This window comes from Xenopus laevis, chromosome 2S (assembly GCF_017654675.1).
Source record: "Xenopus laevis strain J_2021 chromosome 2S, Xenopus_laevis_v10.1, whole genome shotgun sequence".
Lineage (NCBI taxonomy): Eukaryota > Metazoa > Chordata > Amphibia > Anura > Pipidae > Xenopus > Xenopus laevis.
This window is the reverse complement of record NC_054374.1, coordinates 3,029,155-3,048,908: the sequence shown is the minus strand read 5'-3', so window position 1 is coordinate 3,048,908 and position 19,754 is coordinate 3,029,155. Positions and strand designations below refer to the sequence as shown.

Genomic DNA, 19,754 nt, shown 5'->3' with positions numbered 1-19,754 from the left:
TAGGATGGAACCGCTTTCTGGCAGGCTGTTGTTTCTCCTACTCAATGTACCTGAATGTGTCTCGGTGGGACCTGGATTTTACTATTGAGTGTTGTTCTTTGATCTACCAGGCAGCTGTTATCTTGTGTTAGGGAGCGGTTATCTGGTTACCTTCCCATTGTTCTGTTGTTAGGCTACTGGGGGGAGGGGCAGTACAGCAGTAAAGAATGACAAGTCACATGACCAGGGGCAGCTGGGAAATTGACAATATGTCTAGCCCCATGTCAGATTTCAAAATTGAATATAAAAAAATCAGTTTGCTCTTTTGAGAAATGGAATTCAGTGCAGAATTCTGCTGGAGTAGCACTATTAACTGATGTGTTTTGAAAAAAACATGTTTTCCCATGACAGTATCTATTTAATGGGGTGGTTCACCTTTAGGTTAAATTTTAGTATGTTATAGAATTCCATTGGTCTTTTTTTTTTATAGGTTATACATTATTCACCTTATTCCTCTGACTCATCCCAGCTTTCAAATGTCACTGACCCCATCTAAAAAAAACAAATGCTCTGTAAGGCAATGTATTGCTTTTGCAACGCATCTCCTATTCATATTCTAGCGTCTCGTTCAAATAAATGCATGGTTGCTCGGGTAATTTGGACCCTAGCAACCAGACTACAGAATCTGCAATCTGGAGAGCTGCTGAATAAAAAAATAAATAAATAACTCAAAGACCACAAATAATAAAAAATCAAAACCAATTGCAAAATGTCTCAGAATGTCCCTCTCTACATCATACTAAAAGTTTCAAGGTGAACAACCTGTAAATGGCGGGTGATATTTGGAAAGCAGTTTCAGTTGTAGATTGTGTGTGCAGGCAGGTGAGTGAAGCTAAATGACTGTACTACAGACCTGAATTCTTTACAACACTGATTTCTATAGCAGATAAGTTATCCAAAGGAAGGAGTATGCTGTGAATATAATGTGAATATAATGAAGCCCTCACTGGGGCAGCACCGAGCTCCAAATACATCCCCACCTGCAGAATTATGTTTTTTAAGGCAAATTTTAAATTTTTGTTGCATTCCTGGGGGCTTTGCGCGTCAATAGAAGCATGCAAAAAAAATGCTGTATCAGCGCTTTAAAAACAGTGAAATTCAAAAATCCAATCAGAGAAAAGCAAATGATGTTAAGGCTGGGAAATATCAGCTTTCTTCATCTTATTCCACCCAGAGGAAATTAATTGCTTTCCAGCAGAAACAGGATTATACAAAGGCAAAACTAAAGTTTTTGTTTTAATTCCGTTCAGGGAATGAAAGGGTACCCCCTTCTTTGTACTAGAACTACAGCGATTCATTCAGTCACTGAGGAAAGACACACAAAAAAAAAAAAAGTAATATGTACAGACAGCAATTACACTCTGTCAAGAAAAGGGGAGAGCAAGGAAGCAAAATATTAATTTAAATGAAAAATAAAGCCAAGCTTTGTAGTTGGCCAGATTTCCCCAGGGGGCAGAGAGTCAATGCTTATCAGAGTTCCTCACAAGAGAGAATTTTGATTGAAATCAAGGCCATCTGACTCAGTCTATTAAACCCCGAAGGAAAGTATTCAGATAGAAAAAAAAAAAAGGATAGGCCTTTGATTAAGAATTCTTCCGTATTGTCATTCCAAGCGTTCCCAACAGTTTGGCACATCCATCCGGCTGATGCAAAAAGCTGCAGAGGAGGGTGGAAGCCCCAGGTCTTTTACAGGAAGACAGGGAGTCCCTAAACTATACAGGCAGTCCCCCAGCTTATGCATGAGATAGGGTCTGTAGGTTTGTTCTTAAAGGGAAACTATCTCAAAAAGGAAAATTTAACATCAGCTTCCTCATACTGAAGAAACTTTCTAAATACAATCAATTAAATATTCTGCATTGTTTCTGAAATAATCAAGTTTATCTTCACTATTCCTCTCTCAGCATCTGTTTCTCTTCATTCTCTCTTCATGCAGCAGTTGGGTGTCAGATATTCATTGACAGTTAGATCCAATATATCTTATAGGGGGGCTCCTTTTGCCTAGAAGATGTATTAGAGCTCACTCAAATAACTGATTCCAGTACAAACAAAATAACTACAAATCCTGCATGTAGAGAGACATGATGTCTGGTGAGTTTAATAGAGTGAGTTCTAATACATCTTCTAGGCAAAAGGAGCCCCCCTATAAGATATATTGGATGTAACTGTCAGTGAATATCTGACACCCAACTGCTGCATGAAGAGAGAATGAAGAGAAACAGATGCTGAGAGAGGAATAGTGAAGATAAACTTAATCATTTCTGAATCAATGCAGAATTTTTAATTGATTGTATTTAGAACTTTCTTATTTCAGTATGATGAAGCTCATATTAAATTTTCATTTTCACGATAGTTCTTAAATGCAGCTTAGAGAGATGTCTGTCTTAACATAGTGTTTATTTTTTATCTTTCTGTGCTCTGTAGTAGACAACAGACACCAGATGGGATTAGGGCACTTATTAAAGGAGAAGGAAAGCTACTGAAGCAGTTTATGCCAATAGATTAGCCACAATAGTTCAAGCTATAACAATATATTTATTCTGTAGAATGTTTTACCATACCTGAGAAAAAAGCTCTAGAAGCTCTCTGTTTGTTTAGGATAGCAGCTGCCATATTGGCTTTGTGTGATATCACTTCCTGCCTGAGTCTCTCCCTGCTCACTCATAGCTCTGGGCTCAGATTACAGCAGGGAGGGGAGGAGGGAGAGAGGAACAAACTGAGCATGCTCAAGCCCTAGCCCTGGAGGTTTAAGCTGAAAACAGGAAGTCTGATACAGAAGCCCATGAGTACACAATAGAAGGAAAGAAATGTGCTGTTTCTTTTGACAGGGGACTCAGAGCAACATTACATTGAGGGTTTACTGGTGTATTTATATAGAGCTTTCCAATAAAGCTTACTTAATTGTAGCCTTTCTTTCTCCTTTAAAGCTAAATTCTAATAAAAGTCAAACCACAGTATGTTACTGTAATAGCCCCTGTCTGTAAGTGTGAGTTGTATGTAAGTTGTATGTATGTAACTCAAGGACTCCCTGTATAGGACTAATGGCACCTAGTGCTACCATAACTATGAAGTGTTCCTTAAACTTCATGACATTTATGGAATAGCTCAGAATACCACTTTCTGAATGTCCAATTGAGTTTTCCTGACCTCATCTGCAGCTGGGATACATACGGAATAAAACGTTAAGCAATGACAAATGCAAAGGCCTTGGGTTTCTGCTGGAGGCCTTTTTCTCATCCATGAGAGAGCAGTGCTGAATGCTTTGTTGATGAGAGTTGAAGCAGAATGAAAAGAACGCAGGCTTCTATCCACTTCACTTGCTCGACACTCTGGGAAGCAAGTGCTAACGGTGATCATTTTTGAAGTTGATGCAGTTTAAGCTTCAGTGCTTTAGCATGGTGCCATTCATGGAACAATTTAATATTTGCTCCCACATCTTTAAGCGATTTTATCATTGGCCTTTGGTAAATCAGACACCTTGAGTCGCCATTTTCCTAATGTTCATAATAAGCCTCCGAGAGTATTCTTTGTGGTCAACAGGCTTCACATCCATGGCCGTGGCCTTTATACGAGATTCATCCTTTTAAACAAAAATACAAACCACTGGTTAGAAACGAAAAATGAAGGCATTTATGGGGGGGGATGTAACGTTAGACGCCAACACAAAAATCATTCACAAATTGAAACATGTTGCCTTTGCAAACACTTTGCTCCTCTCACTACAGTAGGATAGCAAATGTGAATAGTTTGCAGTGAATGGAATAAAACTTCTCAATGAAAAGGTTGCACGTTTGCTCCAAAAGGTTACGCCACCTTCAAGCAGGTGTTAAGGCTATGGACACACAGGCTGTTTTCAGAGGCTATTTTAGCCTGCGTATTTGGACTGATCTCGGCCTGGGTGTGACACCGCACACAGACTGATCGGATTCAAAGCAATGGAGCAGGGGCTCACTCAGCCTGCAGAATTACTGAGGCTGAAAACAGCCTGTGTGTCCATAGCCTTAATGTTCACAATGTAATAAAAACCTAACAAAGATTATTACAGTGCGACATGCAAATCTGCATTCTTATTGTGCGCAAATCTGTTCTTTTTGTAAAGCTTTAAAGGAGAAGGAAAGCTACCAAAGCAGTTTATTGCCAATAGATTAGCCACAATGGTGCAAGCTATAACACTATTTTTATTCTGCAGAATGCTTTACCATACCTGAGTAAACAGCTCTAGAAACTCTGTTTGTTTAGGATAGCAGCTGCCATATTAGCTTGGCATGACATCACTTCCTGCCTGAGTCTCTCCCTGCTCACTAATTGCTCTGGACTCAGATAACAGCAGGGAGGAGTGGGAGAGAGAAGCAAACTGAGCATGCTCAAGCCCTAGCCCTGGAGGTTGAAGCTGAAAACAGTTAGTCTGATACAGAAGCCCATGAGTACACAATAGAAGGGAAGAAATGTGCTGTTTCTTTTGACAGAGGACTCAGAGCAGCATTACTTTGAGGGGTTACTGGTCTATTTATATAGACCTTTCTGACTAAGTTTACTTTCTGCTTTAAGGGGGAAATGTAATAAATGTAATAAAATTCACAAAGACATTAAGCTTGTGTCTTGTTGCCATTCTTTTTCTGTTCAAACACCCCTTGGAGGTTCAGCTTTGGCAAGGGCTCCCCCCCCCATGGCTCATAACAAGGTCAGAGAGAGTGAAAAACAAATATTGTATTATATACTCCATAGCCATAGTTTCAAGAATATCTGCACACCGCATATTTCACCCTAATTAACCTTGAACAGGCTCTTTCAGCTATTTATACAAGGGCAAATGGGCCATACTCCCCAATAATTTGACTTTTTACTCCAGGCAATGCAGCATCAGTCATCCTAAGAATCAAGGTTCGAGGCTTCTTCTACTTTGCCAGCTCATATGATATTGTCTGCAAAGACTTTAGTATCTGTTTTTATGGTCTCCTAAATTCCTGCTTGGATTAATTTAATGTAGGAGACATTAAATACCTATTAACATAATATCTTGACACTTTATGATGTTCAGCATTATGCAAGCTGAACCAAAATGCAGCCAACAACCTTCTGATTCCTTAATGTTGTACAGTTTATGCATCCAGTTTATGATTGTAATAAATATTAAAGACCACTTTACATCTAAATGTAATTCTGGAACTCCCAAACAGGAGTTAAATAAACTGACAACGTCGTTAAAAGGACAAGAAAAGGCTTAATTGCTAACCCCAAGTAGTTGGGCATCCCCAGAGATTCACTGGCCCAGGGTACTATACTAGAAAGTGCAACCATGATGTTTCTTGCAGTCCATGTTTTGCAGCAGAGCAAAAGTTCACTGTCCAATAAGGATAGCTGAATCTGTCCCATTTCATCAAAAAATTTGTGAAACAGCAAAAAATAAGCGAAATGCATTGAAGTCAATGTACTTCAAAATAATTTTGAGGCAACAATTTTGACGGGAACAACAATTTTTATACGTGCGACTATTTTGTCCAAATGCATTTAAGTCAAGAGGCGTCCAAATAATTTTAACACACGACAATTCGCCTGCGGCAAAATGTGGAAACTCGCCGCAAATCCATGCCTGGTGCATTTATTCACCCATCACTACTGTCCAAGTTCTAAATTTACTCTATTGCACATGTGTCCTATGGATAAAACTCAAGCAAAGACTCAAAGGAGAACTAAGCCCTGAAAATGATTTGTTAAAAATGTCCTATTTTCTATAGTGAACTTATTGCACGAGGCTAAAGTTTGAGCTTGTCAATAGCAGCAATGATCCAGGACTTCAAACTTGTCACAGGGGGTCACCATCTTGGAAAGTGTCTGTGACACTCACATGCTCAGTGGGCTCTGATTGGCTGTTGAGAAGCTAAGCTTAGGGCTCGTCACTAATTATCCAGCAGAAAATGAGCTTCCCTGGCTGTAATATAAGCTGATGCTACAGGTTTGCTGATTATTCAATTCTGATGCTAATTGCACTGGTTTCTGTGCTGCCATGTAGTAATTATGTGTATTAATTACTAATCAGCCTTATATTGTGACATTTCTATTCTATGTGTACTGTATATTGTGAGTGGCTCCTTAAGCTCAGTAAGTGACAGCAGCACAGAGCATGTGAATCAGTGAATCAGCAGAAAAGAAGATGGGGAGCTACTGGGGCATCTTTGGAGACACAGATCTTTACTGCTAAAGGGCTGTGGTTGCCTTGGGCTGGTACAGAAGGCCAGACACAATGTACAGCATCTCTTTCTACCCTGCACCTTTGGTTAAGCTTTAGTTCTCTTTTACAGTTAAAAGTAAATTGAATGATCCAAAATGCTTGAATGCTGAAATGTTTGTTAATTAAAAGCAAAAGTATTGTGTTAACCTTATAACGGTATCTGTAGAACAGGGGTCCCCAACCTTTTTCACCCGTGAGCAACATTCAGATGTAAAAAGTGTTGGGGAGCAACATAAGCATGACAAATGTTCCTGGGTGTTGCCAAATAAGGGCTGTGATTGGCTATTGGTAGCCCCTATGTGGACTGGCAGCCTACAGGAGGTTCTGGTTGACTGTACATCTGGTTTTCATGCAACCAAAACTTGCTTCCAAGCCAGGAAATAAAAAATAAGCACCTGCTTTGAGGCCACTGAGAGCAACATCCAAGGGGTTGGGGAGCAACATGTTGCTCGCGAGCTACTGGTTGGGGATCACTGCTGTAGAATATACTTACATTGTAGGTCTCCATCTTGACTCGGATCCTAAAGGTGTAAGAACGGAAGTTGGCATTCTGAAACACCTCGTCAAAGGCTTGTTCGTTCTGCAAGTTGAGTAGAGAAAGGATTCAGAGTTATAAAGGACATATCAGCCGGTGGAAAGCTCCATCAGTCCAGGAACTAACTGCACCTTTAAACTTGTCAAAATAGCTCAGCAGTCATCAGAAAATAAGCCCTTTCCTCTCTCTCCCCAGAAGGAACGTATTGAACTAAGAAAGTGCTAGCTGTAAGTGTGGGCACCAGACTACTTTTAAATGAAAAGCAGCAGAGAACATTTTTTGCTGGAGAGATGAGGAAGATCAGTTTGCATTCAGATAAAGACAAAACCATCAAGAAGTGCAGAAGGCTTGTTAGAATCACTTATAGTCAATAGCCGCTGCCTGCTTCTATAAACACTTATTCATACTATAAACCGGCCTCTTGTCTCTGCACAGCAACAGAACAAGGCATCTGTCTTTTTACACAAGATTCTTTATCAAAAATATGGCGGAACAGTGAAAACAACTTCCTAAATGCAAGCTTTCTTTCCCAACACCACTGCCCTTTAATCTGCATCTATTTACATAAGTAGAAGGGTAACAAAAATAAAGCCCCATCTGCATTCATCCTTCACATTTCAATGGCTGATGCAGCAACATTTTAAATTCTATTAGGTGATTAAGAAAGAGAAAATCATAATACATTAGACTCCTGCTCCCATTACAATCACCGTGGAGTACCTTCTCTAAACAAGAGGACGGTGAACATGCCTTTCTATTTCAGACATGCTTATGTGCTAGTACACTGTGCTTCAGAGAAGGTTTCCAAATCCCCCTTGTTTACGTATGTGATCTCTTATCTGGAAATCCATTATCAAGAAAGCTCTGAATTTCAGGGAGGCCATTTCCATTAAGTAAATAATTCTAATTTTAAAAAGGATTTCTCTGTAATAATAATAATAAATAAAAAAGCAACTTGTACTTTATCCAAACGAAGCTGCATGAATCCATATTGGTTGCAACATCATTCTAGTGGGTTTCATGTTGAAATGTTTTCGCTTTTTTAGCAGACTAAATATGGTGATCCAAATTATGAAAAACCCTAGGTCCTAAGCATTCTAGATAATAGATCCCATAAATGTAGTTGCACTCATTTGAGAGTGTAAGGGTAAGGGTACAACGGCAGATTCAGGGAGATTAGTCGCCCAGGCGACAAATTGGCTCTTCTTCAGGACGACAATCTTCCCGATCTGCCTTCCACTACCTTCCCGCCAGCTATAATGAGAAATCACCAGCGGGATGGCACTCACAGCGCTTCTTTTTCTAAAATCGCCCGAAGTTTCCTTGTGAGGCAACTTCGGAAACGAAGTGCCAAAAGTGCCATCCCGCTGATGATTTCTCATTATAGCCGGCAGGGAGGTAGGGGAAGGCAGATCGGGGAGATTGTTGCCACGAAGAGGAGCTGATTTGTCGACTGTGCGACTAATCTCCCCGAATCTGCCTTTATCATATGTATACTGTGGATGAGATTCATGTCCCATAAACCCCAAAATCTGAAGCTCTCCATTTAAAGCTCAAATCAAGAGAGGGTTGGGCATGGTAGGGCCGAGATGACCGTTTTGGTGGAACTGCTCCAGCTTAAAGCTTGATTACAATTCTCTTTGCATTACCCAGTGGGAAAAGATGTTGCAGAACCAGCAGTGTTTTGGGGAGCAAAAAAAGGGGAAGATTTTCTTTTCTCCACATAGATTTTCGCATTTCCATGCTGATTCCAGTCTTGGAGGTGTTGAACTTGATGAACTTTGGTCTTTTCTCAACCAAACCCAACTTAACTATGTAACTATAGGCTGATAACTGCAGACATTCTGTAAAAGTGGACCTGTCACCCAGACATAAAAAGCTGTATAATAAGTCATTTTCAAAATAAACATGAAATCCAAATTCTTTTTTTTTTTTAATTAAAGCATTCATAGCTGTTGTAAGCTCATTTAAAAATCTCAGCTGTCAATCAAATATTGTCTGTCACTCCTCTATGCCAGTGGCATAGAGGCGGGGCAGACAATTCCTTTCACTTTCCATTCAGCACTTCCTACATGTCACTGCTCCCCACATTCCCCCCAATCTCTTCACCATTTAATTGTGTAACCAGGACATGGGGATGGACATCAGGTCCCACATTCTCTTCACCATTTAATTGTGTAACCAGGACATGGGGATGGACATCAGGTCCCACATTCTGGTGCACAAACAAGATTCTGAGATGATACAAGACTTGTCTTAATAACAGTGTCCACAAAATGGCTCCTGCCTGCTTGCTGTAATTAGAATTAGCTCCAGATGAAAACAAGATTCATATAATTTAAACAATGTAATTAAAGTTTATTTTGCTTGACTAATGTGATAAAATAGAATTTGGATTAATTCTTTTGGGTGACGGGTCCCCATAGGAGCTACCAAATGGCCAATCACAGCCCTTATTTGGCACCCCAAGAACATTTTCCATGCTCGTGTTGCTCCCCAACTAATTTCTCTTCTGAATGTTTCTCATGGGTTTAAAAGGTTGGGGATCCCTGCCTTAGAGGGAACAGTGCACGATATTAGAGAGCTCAACCCAATGCCTAAATAGTTAACACTTGTTGAAAGTAGGGATGCACTGAATCCACTTTTTTGGATTCGGCCGAAACCCCGAATCCTTTGCGAAAGATTTGGCCAAATACCGAACACGAACATTTGCATATTCAAATTAGGGGTGGGAAGGGGAAAACATTTTTTACTTCCTTGTTTTGTGACAGTCACGTGATTTCCTTCCCCGCCCCTAATTTACATATGCAAATTAGGATTCGGATTGGCCAGGCAGAACGATTCTGCCGAATCCTGCTTAAAAAGGCCGAATCCTGGATTCGGTGCATCCCTAGTTGAAAGTGCAGATTGCTTGACCAGAAGACCCTTCCATTAGACCAGGATCAATGGATCAATAAAAGGAAAAACCCTGATGCACACCTTTTGCTTGAAATGTGTCAAAAGTGATTTATTAAGCCCAAATACATCAAAAAGTAGGAACATTGACTGTCACTACTATTTCTCCGACATAACTTTTGTATCATTGCAATCTGTCAATTAATGGCCAGAACATCGTCTCACCCTATTTGAATGTTAGATTGTTAGACTGAAACGAACAAACAAAGAATAGAATCTGCATGTCTTCCTGACTTCTGAGTACTGTATATACTTCAGTGCTGGAATATTGGGAAGCAAGTTATTTGGAAAGCACAGTCTGCGGTCAACAAATATATAGCTAGGATGTGTTTTTGATGTGATTCTGCAACTTACCTTTTCCTTAAGTTCTCCAAGATAAGTAGCATTCTGACCCAGAATACTCTCTGCCGATTCTTGGAAACAGGTTATCCACTGATTCTCCCCAAAGTCTGCAATGTTAGCCTGCAAAATGTAACAGTATGGGAGTAACCAAAAATCTTGTCGATGACGAGCATAAAAATATATAGGAAGTAGCAGGCAGTAACCTACAGGGACAAGGTTAAAGGAACAGTAACACTGAAAAATTAGAGTTTTAAAGTAATGAAAATATCATGTACTGTTGTCCTGCACTGGTAAAACTGATGTGTTTGCTGCAGAAATACTTCTATAGTTTATATAAACAAGCTGCTGTGTAGCAATGGCGGAAATTTAAAAAAGGCTATGTGGCACAGGTTAATTTAATTTAAATTATCTGAAGTGCTGGCTCTTTCTGAAATCACATGACCAGGCAAAATGAGCTGAGATGCACCTACACACCAATATTACAACTAAATACACTTGCTGCTTCAGGAATGACATTTTATATTGTACAGTGAATTATTTGCAGTGTAAACAGTGACATCATAAAAATCATGACAGAATCCCTTTAAAATATTTGGGTTTATTTCGGCCATTATTAGAAGGGGCAGTAAAATCACTTCTATACTTACTGAAAGGATGAGACGATACTTGAAGTTTGGGAATTCTTTGTTACATTTTTCACAGCGGAAAAGCCCATTCTGTTGATCTATCACCTTTTTGTTGCAGTCTTCTGAAGGGCAGGCCTGATAAAGACAGTTTTCTTTCCGAAGATACACAATTGTAGCAATGCTGGTGAAATAATCTGCCTGAAATAGTGAAAGTAGAATTAACTCAATCTGTGATCACTTAAAGGACACCTGTTGCCAAAACATATAATCCTTAACCAAAGTTGTGGGCTAATAAAGCCCGCACTCAGGTTGGGGGTAAAAGTACACCTCCGCCAGCTATCACCAGAGTCCTGCGCAGAACCAATTTTTAAGACCCGGACCTGACCGTCATTTTTACCCACTTTGATCCGCTACCTGAGCCGGATCCGCAACCTCCATCAAACAGGAAGTGATGGTGCAGCAAACCGGAAGTGATGTCATCAAAAGTGGGCGGGGACACATCTTTAGTAAACTTTAGTAAACTTTAAAAGGAGTAAAATATAGACATAAGATAAGAAATTTAGATGAGACCCGCAACCCGACCTGCGGGTATACCTGCACCTTAAAATCCTCCCGTCGTTCCACAGGGTGCACGATTTTTTGCTGGTAACCTGCAGGTACCCGGCCAGCTGCAGTACTCTACCATCAGCGCTAGGCATTGGGAGGGAGCTCCCAGTTCGAGCTGCCATGTTGGGGATAATATATTTTGGCAACAAGTGCCCTTTAATGGGTCTTGGAGAGACTGATGCAATAAGACTATACAAAATAAGTCAGATATAACTTGCTTTTCATAAACTGGTTTATTCCCCAGTTTCTATACAGAAGCTGCTCCCGAGATCCATTTACTGAAATAAACCAGCATAGCATCCTATTTCTCAGAAACTAATTGTATCGCTTTCCCATGCTGTATGGGGTCTACAATGGAAAAATAAATGGATTGTATTCTTGCACTAGAGTTGAATATACAAGTATGATACCACTGCACTAAAATGCAATTTTGCCCGACGTGTGAAAAAAGGGGTAAATTGTTACTATTGAGTGCTGTTCTTAGATCTACCAGGCAGCTGTTATCTTGTGTTAGGGAGCTGCTATCTGGTTACCTTCCCATTGTTCTGTTGTTAGGCTGCTGGAGGGGGAGGGGTGATATCACTCCAACTTGCAGTACAGCAGTAAAGAGTGATTGAAGTTTATCAGAGCACAAGTCACATGACTTGGGGCAGCTGGGAAATTGACAATATGTCTAGCCGCATGTCAGATTTCAAAATTGAATATAGAAATAATCTGTTTGCTCTTTTGAAAAATTTCAGAAACTTTTACCTTCCTCAACTACATCCATGTGTTTTTTCCTCTTTAGCAACTACTCAATCAGTTACCAATATCATAACAATATTCTAACCCCAGGACCATTGTAACCAGTTGTATATCCAGTGCAATATGAGAGGGAGGCAAGCAGATATATGAACTTCATAGTCTTATTTTAAAGGAGACATATTGTGTAAAAAATAAGATTGCACCAGTGCATTATACTCATTTAGATAGAGAAGAATTGTGCTTTATAAAGTAGTGTTTCAGGCTGATTTATTGAATATTTCTGCAAAAACCCTAATAATCCCTCCCTTCTCTTCCACTTGTTGCTCCCTGAATTCCCAGGCAGTGCACTCAGCTCACTGCACTGTAGGACAGGAACCAATCAGCAGCTAGCAGGACCTGATAGGGAACTGAAGTCTGTCTGTGCTTGTGTGACTGCAGGGCTGTGATTGGCTGTCCCCCTCCCACTGTGCTTCTGGCAGGGACAGTTAGGAAACTCCCACCCCTCATTTGAAACCCAGACAGGGACCAGAGAACATCTATAGGGAGCTGCAATAAAGGGATATTTTTTTAAGATCATTTTTATCACCATGTAAAGGCAACACCATATATTAGTTATAATTGCCTACAAAATTAGGGTTTTTTCATTTATGCTATATGTCTCCTTTAAAAGCTGCAGAATTTGTATGCAATTCCTGGCATACGTATCTCTCACAATTCCCTGACAAAGACAAAGCACCAGAAAATGTTATATGCCATTAGCGTGAACCGCATGCTTTTGTATGTATCATCTGTTAGTACAACCTTTATCTAGTGGATTCTTCTGTAGATTTTTTGGAGCAGGTAATAAATGTGTAGGAGCTACCAGGTATGTACCTGTGTGAGTTTCCCCCATACAAGGTAAAGTAGCTCGGGCCCTAAAATATTTACCTTTTCGCCATGGCCAAGGTTTTCATTTTTCACTTCTAACAAAGACTTCCAGTTTGTGTTTCCACCTCCCGTTCCACCACCGCGAGATTCAGAGATAGATGTTCCTTCTACCACTTGCCCCTCGGAGTCAAACCTTGGGAAGAGAAGCAAATAGGTTTCTGTAAATTCATTGCCGTTGTTAAGATAAAACTAGGTAAGGATAACAAATTGGCAGGGACAAGTAAACAAAATTTGGGAGGGTTATAGAACAGCAAGGACACAGCCACTTACACCTTTCCCTGCACAGCCAAATCTTCTGTTATTTAGTTGCATTATGAACTGTATAAATTACTATCTGCCCTAAAACTAACACATTTTATTTAATGTCTTAATTTCTGTAGTATATATTTTTCTTAAAAAAATGACTGCCCATTAAAATCACTTTGATACAAGTCAGGTAAGTGTGCACCATATCAACAAATGAGATGTTTTACTTCAAACAGCAGCTCCGTAAACACTCCGTGTTGATAAGCTGCTTGAACAGAAGCAAAACGTTGCAGCTGTTTTAATAAACTAATGCCGTTTACCTTTAGAGAGCAAACATAACTAGAAAGGCTACTATATACCATATAATACTTTGAGTAACACTAGAACACTTACATGCACCATTTATCTGACATTTTCTTCTGCTTCAATGTAGGGAAGCATCAGCAGTAATAGGCAATAATAATAAAATCTCGTTTTTAAGGTGCAAACCTGTTGGGAGTACTGGAGGACAACTCTCGTGTTTGTATGTGTGTAATTGAATAAATGTGTGATTTTCCTTAACAACCTTTGCTTTCCTACAGATATAAATGTGTCAGATATAAATGAGAGACTGTTTGAAAGAGTTACAGTTGGTTAGGTTATTATTCTTTGAAAGCTCATCACACAAAAAAATGCATTACTGCAGATGATGAACAATATGTATTTAGCATTGATGCAGTGCCCACTAGTGTGCAGATAATAGAACTGCAGTTTAACAAAACAAACTGGACCGTGCTTGGATTTAAAGCCTATTTTCTGCTGATAGGAGCACCAGACCAGTGTTTCAAGTAAGTATATAACATCACTTGGGGTGCCTAACTTTTGGCACACCCAAGTAAATACAGCCTTTACTTCTTTAAATCAGTAGGCCACAAGGAATAAACAGAATCCATACCATGCACGGAGTTTGAATGCTTCAGGAATATCAGGATTGATCATTAAAGTGCTAGACGACAAGACTGAAAGAGATCTCCCTCCGAAATCGGAAAGCCTCGCTCCTTTGATTGCAACAACAGGCTGTCGGGAACCATCAAATTTATCTGCCTATTATGAAATATAAAATGATTAGTTATTAAAATTAAGAATGTTGTTACAGCCATTCTTATCCACAGAGGACTACAATACAGTCAAAGTGCTGCCAAGATCAATGACCATTTAAACTAGGCAGAGAAATTAACCAAATGTGTCAGAAGATATATCCAAGGAGAGAGAAAAACAAAAAAAAAATAAAACCCCAAAAACAGTCCACTACCATGTCGAATTGATAAAGGGCATAAGGTGCCCACCTTGTAAAATATCACCTTTTTCATATTGGCTTTTACAATGCTACCATCATTAACGTTTAACTAGATGGCATGTCAAAAGCAAGTGTAAACTACAATAGTGCTCAGGAGATACTGTGGGTTGGGTAGATGTCCCCTTTAAAGGAGAAGGAAAGGTTGAAATCAAATGGGTGGTTCACCTTCAGGTAAACTTTTATTCAGTTATAGAATGGCCAATTCTAATTGGTCTTCATTATTTATTTTTTATAGTTTATGAATTATTTGCCTTCTTCTCCTGACTCTTTCCAGCTTTCAAAAGGGGGGTCACTGACCCCTTCTAAAAACAAATCCTTTGTAAAACTACACATTTATTCTTATTGCTACTTTTTATTACTCATCTTTCTGTTCTGAACTTCCCTATTAATATTCCATATTCTCATCCAAATCAATTCACGGTTGCTAAGGTCATTTGGACCCTAGCAACCAGATTGCTGACGCTGCAAACTGGAGAGCTGCAGGATAAAAAGCGAAAACTCAAAAACCACAAATAATAAAAACCAATTGCAAATTGTCTCAGAATATCCCTCTCTACATCATACTAAAAATGTATTTACAGGTAAGCTTTATCAGAAAGATCTATATAAATAAACCAGTAAACCCTCAAAGTAATGCTGCTCTGAGTCCCCTGTCAAAAGAAACAGCACATTTCTTTCCTTCTATTGTGTACTCATGGGCTTCTGTATCAGACTAACTGTTTTCTGCTTAAACCTCCAGGGCTTGGGCATGCTCAGTTTGCTTCTCTCCCCTCCCCTCCTCCCTGCTGTAATCTGAGCCCAGAACTATGAGTGAGCAGAGAGAGACTGAGGCAGGAAGTGATGTCACACCAAGCTAATATGGCAGCTGCTATCCTAAACAAACAAGAGAGGGCTTCTAGAGCTTTTTACTCAGGTATGGTAAAGCATTCTGCAGAATAAACATAGTCTTATAGTTTGCACTATTGTGGCTAATTTATTGGCAATAAACTGCTTTGGTAGCTTTCCTTTTCCTCCTTTAAAGCCTCACTTTTCAAATTTCAGAGAAATGTGTAAATGTGGGAGGCATATTGCACTAATTTGTTTTGTTCTGTGACATTTTCTTCACAAACCATGCCTTACTACTGCGGTTACAGGCAATCTGCATCTACAGTGTAATTTTAGAAACTTACATCTTCGCCCCACAGAGTTGTCGAGACCAATTTACCAGATGAATCCATTAGATGAATGTTGCGCTTAGAAACTTCTCTGTTGTTGGATCTTATTGTGACCTTAGTTACCTCTTCGACGTTCTTGCAAATTCCTATGATATCTGAAGGTAAATGTACAAATTTTAGCATGAATTTCAATGAAGCAAATAATCCCAGTATAGCAACCAATCCTCACCCAATACTGTATCTTTGTTCTTGCTTTCTAATTCGCCAATAGGTACAAATTCAAACTGCACCGTAGGGACATCAGCAGAGTCGTCGCAGGGAATAACGGACGTCTCACTGTTGAAAGTCATCTCGTAGTCGTTCTTCACAGAGGTGTACTGCTTGTTGGCGATCTTTAATGTGCCTTTGGAGAAGTAATACACCTAGGCAGATGGAGAACGCAAGGTCATAATAAAGCAGCGGGAGTCCGTCTTTCACTTCTTAAAAAAATTGGAACAAGCAGTAAGAAAATTACCTTGTTGACTTCAATAAGGGAAAAGAACTTGTCAGCTTGATCATTGAAAGCTGTAGCTCGGATCTCACCCTGTAGAAAAACAAAGGCAGCAACTGCACTGACCTATATTGCAATGTCAGACAAAAAGGATTTACTACATTACAGCTTAACCTTGTCATGGTAAAACATTTATTTTTAAAAACACATCAGTTAATAGTGCTGCTGCAGCAGAATTCTGCACTGAAATCCGTTTCTCAAAAGAGCATATATTTAATTTTGAAATCTGACATGGGCTAGACATATTGTCAGTTTCCCAGCTGCCCCCAGTCATGTGACTTGTGCTCTGATAAACTTCAGTCACTCTTTACTGCTGTACTGCAAGTTGGACTCATATCGCCCCCCAGCAGCCTAACAACAGAACAGTGGGAAGGTAACCAGATAGCAGCTCCCTAACACAAGATGACAGCTGCCTGGTAGATCTAAGAACAGCACTTAATAGTACAATCCAGGTCCCACTGAGACACATTCAGTTACATTGAGTAGGAGAAACAACAGGCTGCCAGAAAGCAGTTCCATCCTAAAGTGCTGGCTCTTTCTGAAATCACATGACCAGGCAAAATGAGCTGAGATGCACCTACACACCAATATTACAACTAAATACACTTGCTGGTTCAGCAATGACATTTTATATTGTAGAGGGAATTATTTGCAGTGTAAACAGTGTCATTTAGAAATAAATACTACATCGTAAAAATCACAACAGAATCCCTTTATAATGTTTTTACAGAGATGGCAAAGGAGAGAATTCCAAACAATACACTGATGCCTGGTCAGTTCAGAGCAAGTCTCATAAACACTATAGTCTGGGGATTTTCCTATTAGCTGGTATAACAGAACGTCCATATAATATGTATTTACACACACTTGTGGCTTATGTATGAAGATATTCTGTCTGGTTAATGGCAATGTAGATGATTTTCTAATTAGTTTAAGACAGCCCGTGATGAGTGGGCTATGAAATAGTTTGCACCTAATTGATGAGAAAAATGTCACCATTTGCATTCGCTGCCCAGACTCCCAGATGACTCGTCCACCCCCTCGTTACCCTGGGCAAGGAGAGCTAATTATTTGAGAACAGATTTTTTGTTCTTGCATCAGAGAAACAACATCTGCACAGAAAAACATTTAAGTCACTGTGTTCTTTTGCAAGTGATCGAGAATAGAAAGAATGACTAGTCCTGCCCAACTCAAATAATTAAGGAGGGTAGAAGGGCAATAACAAAAGATAGCAGTGCAGCTCTGTAGCAGGGGAACATTTGCAGGCAGCTTTGGAAATGCGGCAACGAGTCGCATCTACCAATCCTCTCCCTGCGTCAAAAATTCTAGTCCGACTAGGACAGTTAAAGGAAAACTATACCCCCGAAATTAATACTTAAGCAAAATATAGTTTATATCAAACTAAGTGTCATATTAAAGAATGTTACCAAACAGGAATATATATTTAAGTAAATATTGCCCTTTTACATCTCTTGCCTTGAACCACAATTTTGTGATGGTCTGTGTGCTGCCTCAGAGATCACCTGACCAGAAATACTACAGCTCTAACTGTAACAGGAAGAGATCACCTGACCAGAAATACTGCAGCTCTAACTGTAACAGGAAGAGATCACCTGACCAGAAATACAGCAGCTCTAACTGTAACAGGAAGAGATCACCTGACCAGTAATACTGCAGCTCTAACTGTAACAGGAAGAGATCACCTGACCAGAAATACTGCAGCTCTAACTGTAACAGGAAGAGATCACCTGACCAGAAATACTGCAACTCTAACTGTAACAGGAAGACATCACCTGACCAGAAATACTGCAGCTCTAACTGTAACAGGAAGAGATCAGCTGACTAGAAATACTGCAGCTCTAACTAACAGGAAGACATCACCTGACCAGAAATACTGCAGCTCTAACTGTAACAGGAAGAGATCACCTGACTAGAAATACTGCAGCTCTAACTGTTCGAGGAAGAAATGTGGAAGCAAAAGACAGAACTCTCTGTTAATTGGCTCATGTGACCTAACATGTATGGTTTGTGTGCACCGTGAATTCTACGATCCCAGGGGCGGCTGTTATTTTTTTAAAATGGAATTTTCTATTTAGAATTACTCAATGGCACTCACTACTACTATTATAAGTATATTATGAAAATGGTTTATTTACATGAAGAGGGGTTTTACATATACAACTGTTGTATGCAATATATTTTTATCAAGACCTACATTGTTCGAGGGGTATAGTTTTCCTTTAAAATGCTGTAGCATAACTTGGGTTTAAACAAATAGCAATCAACACTTGGGACACTGATGATATAGCAATGCTGAGAGAGTACTGAGAAGTCCATTAATCTGCAGGGGGCTTTGGACAGACCTGGGATCTCAGGAGACCCTATTGACTATATTAGGAAGAAAAAGGCTTAACTGCATTATATACAGAACTTCAAAAGAGGCTGGCACAAGCTGGGAGCCACGAAATAGTGAAGCCGGAGACAGGTTGTAAAAGAGTTAAAAAACAGGCCTGACGCGTTTCGTGTCTACCAAGGACACTTACTCATATGCGTAAGTGTCCTTGGTAGACCCGAAACGCGTCAGGCCTGTTTCTTATTTATGAAAAATAAATGTAAGCTTTTTTTTTTTAACTCTTTTACAACCTTTCTCCGGCTTCACTATTTCGTGGGTCCAGCCTTGTGCCAGCCTGAAGTTCTCTGGTGTTTCTCACGTTTACAGCAGTGAGCTTATACGGAATGCCTTTAAACGTAGCACATGCTGGTTAAATAATTTGTTTAGTTTGCATTATATACAGGTACATGTATGAAGGTTAGATGTAGTCATGAGGTTGATCAGAAAGCATGCAAACATGCATTATTGCAGCATCAAAAGAACCACAATACTTATTTATCATCAGCAGGGTTCAATAATAAGAAACACTCTCTATAACTACAGTTTTGCAAATGAAGGTTTTAACTACATTACAAGTCGCTTTCTATTAAAGGAGAAATAAACAATACTATTTAAAGAATTATCCCGTTACAAAGAAAAAAATCTTTTCTGCGCTGGATTTTCTTCGGATTTTTTTTTTTTAAATTATGACTGGAGGCCCAAATATATGTTTGATTTACATGAAAATCACTGACTGCTGCTTATAACCTTTCAAGTCTGATTCTGAAATGGCAGCGACAATATGAAAAATGTTAAATCACTAGCAATCCGTATCCCGTGTGAGAGTAAAAGAAATTAGCGCAGGCTGCTTACGCTCTCATCCACCATCTCAATTGAAAACAGCTTCCCATCCCCTCGGGAGTTGCTCCATGTGCGGATCTGACCTTTATTGGTGACTCTAGCACGAACAGTCCACCTTAAAGAGACAGAAATGTTAAGTGTTTAGCAGCAGCAACATGACAATGTGCTTAATTCAGGGCATAGACCCTTTTTATTTGCACTTTTTTCTCATTTCTATGAACAGGGCACGACTCCAA

The 19,754-nt window shown here is 39.6% G+C and overlaps 1 protein-coding gene across 1 annotated transcript in view; it reads right to left on the bottom strand.

The window, feature by feature from the left end:
- Window positions 1-2,963: 2,963 nt before the first annotated feature.
- rpa1.S (replication protein A1 S homeolog) overlaps window positions 2,964-19,754 on the bottom strand; it is a 33,800-nt gene continuing 17,009 nt past the window's right edge. Inside the window, exons 8-17 of the mRNA XM_041583312.1 lie at window positions 19,531-19,633; window positions 16,251-16,319; window positions 15,966-16,158; window positions 15,752-15,891; window positions 14,181-14,329; window positions 13,001-13,133; window positions 10,745-10,921; window positions 10,110-10,217; window positions 6,759-6,845; window positions 2,964-3,616 (exon numbers count right to left, since the gene is read on the bottom strand). Coding sequence (XP_041439246.1) covers window positions 3,506-3,616; window positions 6,759-6,845; window positions 10,110-10,217; window positions 10,745-10,921; window positions 13,001-13,133; window positions 14,181-14,329; window positions 15,752-15,891; window positions 15,966-16,158; window positions 16,251-16,319; window positions 19,531-19,633 — 1,270 coding nt within the window. The 3' untranslated portion in view covers window positions 2,964-3,505. The remainder of the gene's footprint in view (window positions 3,617-6,758; window positions 6,846-10,109; window positions 10,218-10,744; window positions 10,922-13,000; window positions 13,134-14,180; window positions 14,330-15,751; window positions 15,892-15,965; window positions 16,159-16,250; window positions 16,320-19,530; window positions 19,634-19,754) is intronic.